Consider the following 12,191-nt stretch of genomic DNA (forward strand, 5'->3'; position numbering starts at 1 on the left):
GATAATGAATATTTTTTTGTTGATCCTGATTTAAAATTAACCAAAGTGGCCCCAGAGGGATGGAAAGAGGAACCAAAGAAAAAGAACAAAGCCACTGTTAATTTTAGTTTGTTTTTCCGGATTAAATTTTTCATGGATGATGTTAGTCTGATACAGTAAGTACAAAAGAGTTTCTGTTTTTCTGTTTTTGACCTCTGGTCTTTTGCCCCTTTATTTTACTGATAGTGAATTATTTGATGCTGATCAATGATAATGCCTTCTGTATCATAAAAGAATTATTTCCTTCAATATAGTTTATTCAATTATTGGGCCTTTCAAGCTTAATGATAAACCATCTTGGAAACTAAACTTATATGCCAATGATAAAAATCACCCCAAGATTCAAGTCAAAAGCCTAGATGTTTTGTGTGTGTACTTATTTTTGCAGACATGCTCTGACTTGTCATCAGTATTATCTTCAGCTGCGAAAAGATATCTTGGAGGAGAGGACGCACTGTGATGACAAGACTTCTTTATTGCTGGCGTCCTTGGCTCTCCAGGCGGAATATGGGGATTATCAACCAGAGGTGTCATTTATTTTTTTCTCCAGAACCACTTTTGCATGCTGTTCTGATCCTCAGCATAGTTAAAGACTAAACCTAGTTGAGGTGTTTACTGTCTAGATCTGGAGATTTTTGAGACTAATTTGATGCCTCAAAATCACCAAGTTCCCCACGTGCATTGATTTTATAAAATCATGCAGTATGGGATTTCTTCTGTTTTCTTTCTTTCTTTTTTTATTTTTTTCTTTCAATTGTCCTGTTTCAGAGTTTGGGGCTATCTAGCACTTATCCTTCCTTCTCCCAATTTCTAACTAATAGATATAGACACAAGGTTACCAGCCAAATCTAATCAAAGGGATCTTCTGAAACCTTCCCTACGGATCCATGCAGTGATGGGCTAAGAACCTAGCTCACAGTATGAAGAGCAGATGTTCAAGGTCAAATGTTTCTGAATATAAGTGGGTCTAAGCAAAGGGCAAGAGACTATACCAATTAAGCAGCATCCTTCACAGCATTAATCCTTAACATAGTGACATTTGGACCTTGATTGTTAGTCTCTCCTCAAACTTGCCAATCAGTTCAGTCATTCTCCCTCACTGAATAAAAGAGAAAGACTGATGCATTTTCTCCAAAGCTCACTCCTCAGAGAGAAGTATAAATTGAAGTAGTTTATCTCTTGGTCAAGCCAAGAACTTTAAGATTAGAGGAAGAAGGCAAACAAAATTGCTTATAAAAAACATTTTCCTTTCTAGGTTCATGGTGTATCTTATTTTAGACTGGAGCATTATTTGCCTCCCAGAGTGATGGAGAAACTTGATTTATCCTATGTTAAAGAAGAGTTACCCAAATTGCATAATACCTATGTGGGAGCTTCTGAAAAAGAGACAGAGTTAGAATTTTTAAAGGTAAGCATGCAAGATTACAAATGATAAACTTTGTATATTTTTCAAAGCAAGAATGAAGTGTTGGAGGGCATACATCTAAAAGTTCTCATTTCATTTATTCCTGACTAAAACCACGGTGCTTAAATTCTCATTTTGTAAAAGAGGGAACTGAGGCTCAAAGAGGAAATGTAACGTTCCCACAGTCAAGGACTGTTATATGGTGCAAAAGTATGATTTGAACTCATATCTCTCTGGCCTATGGCTTCCATATTTTTATCCTGTTCCATACTCTTGAAATCAAGATAGATTACAAAAATGAAACCATTGAATTTTGTGACTATCTGGATATGAGAGGCAAGTTCATACTGATCCTTGAATTGTTTTGCTTCTTTTTTTTTTCTCAAAAGCCTTAAAATTCAATTACATCCTCTAAAACTGGTCTTTCTACTAATCCCAAGTAATTCACATAGGGGAAGGGGGTCAGAAAAATTTGGTTCCCCTTCCTGCCACCAGCTTCCTATGAGACCTCAAATAAATAGTGCATTTATGAACAGGAAAGATGGCACTGTGTAAAATTCCAATGCAAATAACAAATATAAGATAATATTCTATTGGAAAGAGAAACTTTCAGAACAATATCCTGTTCCAGCTCCCTAGGACGTAACAGTATGCCTTCCATTTGCTGCTTCACATTGAAGGGAGCCAGGTTTCTCAGGCCTACCAAAATCTATGAAGGGGTTTCATTCACAGACTTACACCACCCTTAACCTAGGATTCATGGTAAGAAAGGCAAGGTGGTTTGTTTTGGTTAAGATGAGTATACATTTAAAGACGTTAAATTACATACTTACATTTTTCCTCAGTTATTACATGTTTATACTTGTGAGAAGTAAATATCAAGTTACATTTTTATTAACAAAGATATATCAATATATATCTTAATATGTATATCTATTTATATATATAGTTTAATATATATCTATTAATATATATTTTAATATATAATATATTAAAATATATTAAAAAGATATGTTTTTATATCTTTATTAAAGAAGGCAGATTAACAGAGTGGAAAGTATTTTCAAGGGGATTTGCAGTCAGACAGTCTTGCATTTGAATTCTTGTTTCAACCACTTGAGTGAACTTGTACAATGTACTTACCCTCTGAGCTTCAGTTTTCCCCCATAAGTGCTGTGTTTTCCTGAAAATAAGACCTAGCCGGACCATCAGCTCTAATGCGTCTTTTGGAGCAAAAATTAATATAAGACCCAGTCTTATTTTACTGTAATATAAGACCGGGTATGATATGATATGATATGATATGATATATGATATGATGTGATATGACATGATATGATATGATAACATAATATAATACTGAGTCTAATATAATGTGATATGATATGATATAATATAATGTAATATAATACCCGATCTTATATTAATTTTTGCTCCAAAAGATGCATTACAGCTGATTATCTGGCTAGGTCTTATTTTCGGGGTAACACGGTATTTCTAATGCTAAAAATTTCCCTCCTGTCCTTTTGTAGTAAATCCCCTCCCACTACCCCTAGCCCCTGGCAACTACTGATCTGTGTTCTATCACCAGTTTTTGTGTTTTTTTTTCTTTTCTAGAATTTCATATAAGATCATATATTATGTAATCTTCTATGTCTTGCTCTTTTCACTTAGAATAATACTTTTGAGGTTCATCCTTATATTGGGTGAAGTAAGGGTTGAGATTCATTTTCCTGACATGTGACTTTCCAGTTGCTCCAGCAACATTTGTTGAAAATACTACCCTTTCTATATTAAACTACATGGGTGCAACTTCTGTATGTTTATATCACCTTTTACCAAGGTGTATGGTATTAATCCACTAGGTGTGCCAAAGACTGACAGAATATGGAGTTCATTTTCACCGGGTGCACCCTGAGAAAAAGTCACAAACTGGAATATTACTTGGAGTCTGTTCTAAAGGTGTCCTTGTGTTTGAGGTCCACAATGGAGTTCGCACACTGGTCCTTCGCTTTCCCTGGAGGGAAACCAAGAAGATTTCTTTTTCGGTATGTCCACTTTAACCCCTTTTGATTATATTTTTAAAACAGGTGTGATCAATTTCAAATGTAACATACTAATTGACTTTTCTTAAGTGAACTGTAGGCCTTATCATTCAGTAGGGCTAATATGTCTTAAGACTATTTCAGTCTTCTTTCTTAGCTGTAGGAAGTATTATTGAGGTTGTATTTGCTTTTGGTGTTCTCAGGAGGTGATTTTAAAAGAATATTGTACATTCCTAGCTGGTTATATGCTCAATTAACTTCAGTTAAATTACAACCAACTTGACTTCTCTGTTAATTCAGAACTTATTCTAGGTATTCACTTCTCACATGGAGAAAAGTCTCTAATGTATTTAAGGTAGATAATTATCTGAACCCCAGTGAACTTTGTCTTGTTCAGTAATAAGTCCCTCACAGTGACTGTTTCGAATTTCAGTGGTCCAGAGATCAACTGCATTTTATGAGCTAGTCCCAGAACTTTCTGCAGTTTCAAGTTTTAGTGTATACTCTTTATGGACGTAAAGTTTAGACAAGTGATTTTTAGAAAATCATGTGTATAAAAGATCGTGAGCTATAAAGATATATTTTGATTCTAGACATAATTGGAGTATCTGAGCATTGAAATGCAATTGACAGACCCAGAGATCAACTGGTCTCAGAGACTCCTGGTATTGTTCTCCTGGTATTCAGAGACTACAGACATCTTTAGTTTATATATTTGGGCTGAAATATGGTCTCACTAGAACAGTGTTCATAAGGATATCAATATCAAGGTCCCAACTGAGTGGATCATCTTCAATATAGAGTCTTTTGAAATCAGTTCTAGACTTATTGGTTAATTGGATGGTGTCCTATGAAACCCAGAGGCACCACTAAGATTACCAGGTAATAGTATGTTCTCTAAGGAAAGCCAGACTTTCCTCATCTTCTCAAGAGTGTCAAGACCAGGAACTTACCTGGATTTAATTTACCTTCCCCAGTGGAAATGCTAGCAGAGCAAGTATCTGGAGGAAACCAAGATTAATTAAATACAGTTCGAATTTAGACCAGTCTTGAAAGTCAACAAATCAGATAATCATCCAGCATTCAGCTCTCTGTCACCTGCTAAGCTATCACACCAGCCCTGCCATATATAGAACTAGCTGTGATTAACTCATTTTGAAAGATCTCCAGTAATGGACAATAGACCACATTCCAGTGCAAACTCTTCCTGTGTTTAACTTGTTTATCCGAAGTGCTTTCTGTCACACAGAGCTCTCCTTTTTAACCCTCCGTTTTTTCTTCCACTAGCCTCTGGGAAGATGGAAACGTCGCCCTTCGCCCTTCTCATTTCTCACAACTGAATTTTGTTTTTATTACATTGATTATGTATTTTTATAGCTGAATTCTATTCATGGCAAATTGTACGGGTTTTATATTTACAGTTGTGATACAAGGTTTCTTTAAGTGAATTTTTGTAAGTAAGCAAAGTCAATTTAAAATATTTATAAATAAACAAACCAGAAATTATGAAGGTGGCACCTGTTTGAATGAAGTTTGAGTAATACTGTTATTGTGCCTTTTGTGAGCCTATCAAATTTGACTTTTCTGTGCTATTTCTGCATTTGAAGTTAAGACAAGGGACATGAAGTAGAGAGAATAATTTGCACAGTAGAAGAAGCCAAGCACTAGAGTAAAATCTAACTGGACTTAAGCAATTCTCCAGCGATGTTCGTCTTAGATCCCCAGCATGTTGAATGCTGGTCTTTTAAGGAATAGAGATCACCTGCCATCCCCACCACATGGGTCATGACATTTTGGGATGCCCTCTTACATTAGAGACATTTGTTTTTCAAGAAACATCAGGGAGATGAGACTGATTTGTGGTTCTCCTCCTTTCCCTGAATTTGGCAAGTATTACAGTGTCTAAATACTGATGTGTTCATCTTTCAGCCCAGCCATTACATTACCCATTGCTTCTCCATTCCCACATTTTCTTTTCCCACAACTTCCATCCCAGCCTTCATGCCACCAAAATTCTTCTTGACTGAGTCTCAGCTCTTATTATTATATATTAATAAATTAATTTTTGTTTAACTTCTTTTCTTTACCCAAGGGAGTAGACCATATATTTCTTGTAATTTCTTTTCAAATAGATTTGGTATTTGTAAACATTGCAGTAACTCAAAATATCAATAATCTCATTAAAGGAAACTGTTTCCCTTGTGGCTGGTGTACAGTCAAATGCAGGCAGTAATTTCTGAAAAGTGGCAAATGATATTAATTTCATTTCCTGAATTTGTAATAATACAGGGCTGTTCTATATTGATATTAAATGTAGGTCAAGGAATAGTCAGGCCTAATAATATGAAATAAAAATAATATCTACTTATTCATTGTTGTTTATAGAATTTGGTCATGTAATAAAAGTCATAGGAAAACATCCTAATTATTCATACCCCTGCTAAATATTCTAGAAAAAGAAAATCACATTGCAAAATACATCAGATGGAATAAAGCATGCCTTCCAGACGGACAACAGTAAGGTGTGCCAGTACCTGCTGCACCTCTGCTCTTCCCAGCATAAGTTCCAGCTGCAGATGAGAGCAAGACAGAGCAACCAAGACGCACAAGACATTGGTAAGGAGAAGCAAACTGATAGGTGACTCCAGGGTATGTGCATGATTTTCGCCACAAATTTGAAAAGAAATTTTAATTTGCCTCTTTAGGATGAAAATTACAAGGTATAAAGACGTTAAATGCCCAAGTTAAGTGTATGAAGCCAACATTTCAACTTCATGTTCATTTTGAAAACAGCACCGCAGATCAGTCAGGGAATACCTGTTGAAATGTCTGTTTTGTTCTTATCGTTAGGCTAGTTGATGTGACTATTATAAAAGTTTGGATCAGATTTTTCTACCCGTAGTACACTTACATACTATTTGGGAAGGTAAGACCAACGTACATGAAACAGTAATACACAATGGAGCGTCAAGATTTTAATAACAGATTATATCATACAGGTTCAATGGTCTACACTACAAGAGGAGAGGGAGATCAGAGGCTGGAGTACTGGAGTGGTGGCACTTGAATTGGAATTTGAAGGACAAAAATAATTAAGTAGCTTGAACATAAATGGAAAGGCTTTCCAGATGAGGGAAAGAACATAGGAAACAGGCAGGGAGCAAGGGGATTACGCATCCAGCATGGTGAAGTTACATACCCTAATAGTTTTAGGAGTGACAGATTTCCCACCTGTTAGTTATTCGGAGACTGAGATAAATAACCACAGTATCATGTAAATGGTCAGGTGAGTGGTTTCAGTTCCGTTTGAAAAGGAACAAGCAGAAGAAACTAATTCAGCTATGAAAAAAATGTCTCAATCAGAACTGAAATATTTAGAAGTTACTCTGAAATATTTATGTAGAGATTAAAGTTACACAAAATCTAGTTCTGCCTAATAAATTCTTATAGACTTCAGTGAAACACTCTGAAGAATTTGTTTAACAAATTTAATGGCATATCACTGACGACCTTGTGCAACAGAGCTCTATGAATTCTTTATCTGAACTTTTTCACGTGCTGCAATCTTACAGAAAATATATTCCCCGTAGGATCAGAATGGGGTGATGGCAACCTATGAATAGATGTTTGTCAGCCTTTCAAAATCATGATGGTAGGGGCTGTATGCTTATTAAAAATGAAGGTTCCAGAAACCTACCTGAAACTTGGTGAATCCCAGTGTTTGGGCATCTGGTCCCTGGAATCTGCATTTTAATAGGCTTTTCTTAGTAATGATGTTAATGCATGCTAAGATACGGTAACTATTGCTATAAAGTAATCTCATTATTCTTTTCTTTCTCTGCTTTGCTCTGCTAAAAAATGTGTGTGATCTTATATATTTTCAAAGTACAGTGAAATAGCAACCTTATTAAAGCTATCAGTATTCTTATTTGGCTTAATATTCTGTTCAGTACAAACGAGAATTGAAAAACTAAAGGTTACATCATTATAGAGATGGCATAGTGTGCTGTAGTGAAAAGAGTCACTAGTGTGGCACAAGATACGATCCAGACTGCCAGTGTTCAAACATGGCTCTCTCACTTACAAGCTCTGAAACTTTGGGCAGGCTACTTAAACTTAACTCTGCTTTAGTTCCCCATCTGTACAATGATGATCATAATGATAATACGTACATCATAAGATTGTTGTGAACGTGAAATGAATTCATACTGTAGAGTACTTTAAAAGTGCCTGGCATAACATAAGTATTGAATAAATACTATCATCACCATCATCAATATGGTTTTAACTCTGCTATCACCAGTAGTAGTCGCAGTAGCAGTGGCAATAGTAGTGGAATGACCTTGGGAAAATAACTGCCTTTTTGGAGTCTCATTTTCTTCATCCACAAAGTGGGAATGGTCTCTAGTGTGTCACAGGTTTGCCCCTAGGAACCCATTAGCTGTGTATCCTGAACTCATATGTGAAAGCACTTTCAGATGGTATTTACACTTTTTCCCCAGATTTCGTTAAATTTTCAAAGGAATTATTTTCTGCTTAGAATCGGCTTAGAAGTAACTGAATGCCTACTTAACTATCTGTATTAGACAAGTGAAGATAACTGTTGTTATCGATAGGAACTTAATGAGCTAACAAATGTATGTTACTTCTTTAGAGTCATAGAGTGTTGGTGCTAGAAAGAACCTTAGAAGCCAATAAGTCCAAATTTTTTCTGATGAGTAAACAGGTTCAGAGAAGAGAGTGTTTCACCTAACCATAGAGTTAGAGGTCAAACAAGGAGAGTTAGAACCTTAATCTCTTAAACCCTAATCCAGTACTTTCTATTTGATGAGTTCCCTGAAAACTGATTTGCATGGAATTAAATTAAGATTAATAATCATTTATTGCGCACTAACTACTTGTAAGACACCATGCTGGGTGCTGTGGGATAACAAAAATGAAGTCCCTCTCCTCAAAAGAGCGTACCATTAACTTGATGATACAAGGAACTACAAAATAGTACAAGGGACTTTTACACAAATGGAGATTAGGGAGTGTGGAGTGCAGGCGATGTGGAACTAGCGAGGCTTTGAGTTCACATTTGAAACATTAGTGTTAGGTTGTAAGCTCATTCTAATGTTTTTCCACATCCTGGCTATGTTGGAGTCCTTTCCAGGTTTATGATCCCATCCCATGAATATAGGCAATATTTTAAGTCCTACCCAGTAGTAAGTTTTGAATGGATTTGAATAGCATAATCCTTGATGTTTAATTAAACAGCAGCTACATCCTAAACTGAACTAGCTGTCCCTATTCCTGCCCAAGTTTGGTCTACCTTTTCCTTAAGGGTGAAGAATCTAGTGGGTGTGAAGTTATTTCCTCGTAACTGAATCTGTGTAAGACTCAGTTTTGCATCTTTTAGTAAAATCTGTTATCAAAGTAAAAATAGAAATAATGTTTTACTAAAATAGAAATAATCTGCTCTAAAGAAACTGTATTTTAGGCTAAAGATCATTCAGGGAATTTTTAAACCATAGTCTTTTTTGTTTTTTTCCTAATCGTGTTTTAACTTGTGTCCACTTCTGCCTCAGAGAAAGAACATTGAATATTCCTGGTGACAGTGAGACATGTTTATTTAAACTTCATCTTGATGCATGAATATTAAAATCCTTCAATGTTTTCCTATCTGTTTATGCCTGAGATGAAATATTGTTTATTAATCTTAGGAATTAGAAGATAATGAAACAGAATCTAAAAACCTGAGTCAGCAACAATTGACATTTTCTTTTCAAAAGACTGTTTTCGCAGCTGTTTTATATAGTGGTCAAACTGTGTTCCTTAGTGTAACACAGGAAAGGTTGATACTCTCCGTGGAGCGGCGGCAAATGGGTGGCTTGTGATGTGTATTACTAATGCATGAACAACTAAATTGTTTGAAATTCTGTGCTCCTGGTCCTTTATTTACATGAAAAGATTTTTATGCTAAAATTGTGTGATGCAATGATTTTTTGTTAATCGCCTCAAATGTTCAAATACTGCCATGACATTGGTTCTCCAAAATAGAATAGTCAAGCACTTGTTATAAAGTGTCTTTAAACTTAGCCTCTAAAAGAAAACCTGGGATGTATGGTTAGGAGGAAAAACGATTTAAGCATGAAGAGAACCCCAACTCCTTGATCATGTTAATTACCAGAAACCAAGAGAAAGAAGACAAGTAATATTTGATTCTCCCATGGCTCCTGTGCCTCAGTTAATTCATGAGAAGTAACCAAGGTGGAATGGTGGGATAGACATAGTAATGAAATAACAAAATAAATAATTTTCCTAAAAGGTCTTTTTTTTCTATTTTTTGGTTACGGTATTATTGAGATATAATTCACATACCATATAATCCAACCACTTAAAGTGTACAATTCAGTGGTTTTTAGTATATTCACAGAGTTTTGCAACCATCACCACAATCTACCATCAGCTTTTAAAAATGTTATTAACACGTTGCGTACGGCGGGGTTTAAATCCCTGGTGAAGATTCTCGTGATCCGTACGCAACGTGTTAATCAGAAACTTTTCCTCTGAGCAGAACTCTGCACAGCTTCTTTGTCAGGCATGATCTCACCATGTCGGCCTATCGAGGTTTCATCTCTCACTCTCCCCATCCTTGGTTTGCTGGTATTTTAGCAGATACACTACTGGGGTTGAACATTTCTCTTTCAAATATCATTATCATTTCTAACTGAAACTCGTAATTGGGAACTTGGGGTCAGCAAGCATGAAGCCCCCAAACATTATTGACGCCAAGGGAATCATTAGATGAAGTAGGAAATGCTGACCAGGCCCTGGATGTGAGAAAGCTACAAGGATGGAGAGATGGTATGAAAACCAAGATCTTCCAACCTTTTTGTAAAGTCCTTAATTGCCACACTCTGAAAGCTACCTACTTACACTGGCAGTCAGAACAATAAAAAACTGCATGCTGTATTTTATTTATTGAAATAACTCTTCTCATAAAGGTACTGCGGTGTTTCCATCGTGTAAAGCAATCCTATTTCCTTGTAGAGAGAGCTTCGTTTAGGAGCCTGAATCTCCAAGCAGAGTCCGTTAGAGGATTTAATCTGGGACGAGCCATCAGCACTGGCAGTCTGGCCAGCAGCACCCTGAACAAACTTGCCGTTCGACCTCTGTCAGTTCAAGCTGAGATTCTGAAGAGGCTGTCCTGCTCAGAGCTGTCGCTTTACCAGCCACTGCAAAACAGTGCAAAAGAGAAGAGTGACAAAGCTTCCTGGGAGGAAAAGCCTAGAGGGATGAGTAAATCATATCACGATCTCAGTCAGGCCTCTCTCTACCCTCATCGGAAAAATGTCATTGCTAACGTGGACACACCACCACAAACCATTGCGGAGTTGGTAGGAAAACCATTTCACCAGATGGCAAGATCTGATACAGAATCTTTGGCAGGATTCACAAAACTTAATAAGTAAGAACATAACGAACTAACCCAAACTACATATTTGTAAATTCTGCATTTCATACATTTGTTTTTGCCTTGACGTTTTATTATTTTCATCTTTTTTTTTTTTTTTTTACATTGACACTTGCCCCTCCTACCTTCCTTTTCCCTCTTTAGTGCAAAGTCTGTTGCAAGTTTAAATAGAAGTCCTGAAAGGAGGAAACATGAATCAGACTCCTCATCTTTTGAAGACCCCGGTCAAGCATATGTTATAGGTCAGCATAAACAAGCTTACCTTCTTTCTCCCGTACCTCGTGCTCATAGTGAGGTGAACGAGATAATGTAATTTACCAAGAAATTATTTTTGGCGGTGTCCTAATTGCAAAAACTGTGAATATAAAATTTTAGGCTGCTTAAAATGCACCAAGTCCAATAAAAAATTGACAACATGTGATTGTTTCATGGCACAGACTATTGCTTAGCTTTCTCTTAATGGCAGTTAAAAGCTTTAATAGTCTCAACAAGAGAACCTGCACAGGCTGGTACCGTGGCTTTGGATATCCTTCCTTTGGATTTTCCTTACAAGCCTGTGAGAGTAGACTCCACTAATGCTTTATTTTTTGAAGAAAGGTTTATTTAGGGTACTTGCAGCTTAACGTGAATTGAATTATCACTAAAAACGGATAATTTTATGAATGTGCTATAGCTGATAGGTAGAAATTCTTAGTTAAGTTTTTCACATTTTTCCCAGCTTGCAGGGCCTCTTAATTATTTAAGTATAGAAGTTGTGTGTGTTTGTAAACACACACTACCTTATACGATAAATAGTTCGGGTATCCTACTGCTTTATGCAACTTAAAAGGGAAATGCACTGATCTTTCAGAAGAGTAGATATTTAAGCACAGAGGTCTGAACAATAACTCAAAATAGGAAACAGCTGGGGAGACAAAAAGAAAGATAACCCTCTTCTGCTCTTGTTTAACCAAATAATACTAATTAACTTTCCCTTTGACCAAAGTTTGATCATTGAATTCTAATTATACAAAGTTAGAAAGTAGTATTTTCTCATCCTGTAATTGGATTGAGGATATGTGGAGTAAATGAAGTCAAAAGAGAACTCTACACTATAGTTGATAAATATTTATAGAAAGCAATGTTACTTTATTGTAGGCTTCCACAACTTTCAGAGATTATACTGTCATCAATTTATATTGAATTTATTTAAAAAAAATTAAACAGATAAAAGGCAAGATTTCATTCTACAGGTCACCTTATG

General features: G+C 36.0%; 1 protein-coding gene across 8 annotated transcripts in view; it reads left to right on the forward strand.

Annotated features, from left to right (window-relative positions):
- The window catches only part of PTPN13 (protein tyrosine phosphatase non-receptor type 13), a 173,094-nt gene that overhangs the window by 104,680 nt on the left and 56,223 nt on the right, over nt 1–12,191 (forward strand). For 6 of the 8 annotated variants that reach the window (XM_019731269.3, XM_019731271.3, XM_019731274.3 and 3 more), the window contains 7 exons: nt 2–155; nt 428–566; nt 1,295–1,447; nt 3,310–3,492; nt 5,943–6,105; nt 10,525–10,942; nt 11,093–11,190. In XM_019731269.3, the coding sequence (XP_019586828.3) occupies nt 2–155; nt 428–566; nt 1,295–1,447; nt 3,310–3,492; nt 5,943–6,105; nt 10,525–10,942; nt 11,093–11,190 (1,308 nt within the window). The remainder of the gene's footprint in view (nt 1; nt 156–427; nt 567–1,294; nt 1,448–3,309; nt 3,493–5,942; nt 6,106–10,524; nt 10,943–11,092; nt 11,191–12,191) is intronic. The other 2 variants (XM_019731275.3, XM_019731276.3) reach the window with 1 other exon arrangement.

Source organism: Rhinolophus sinicus, chromosome 1 (assembly GCF_057876585.1).
Source record: "Rhinolophus sinicus isolate RSI-liver-muscle chromosome 1, RSI-T2T, whole genome shotgun sequence".
NCBI lineage: Eukaryota > Metazoa > Chordata > Mammalia > Chiroptera > Rhinolophidae > Rhinolophus > Rhinolophus sinicus.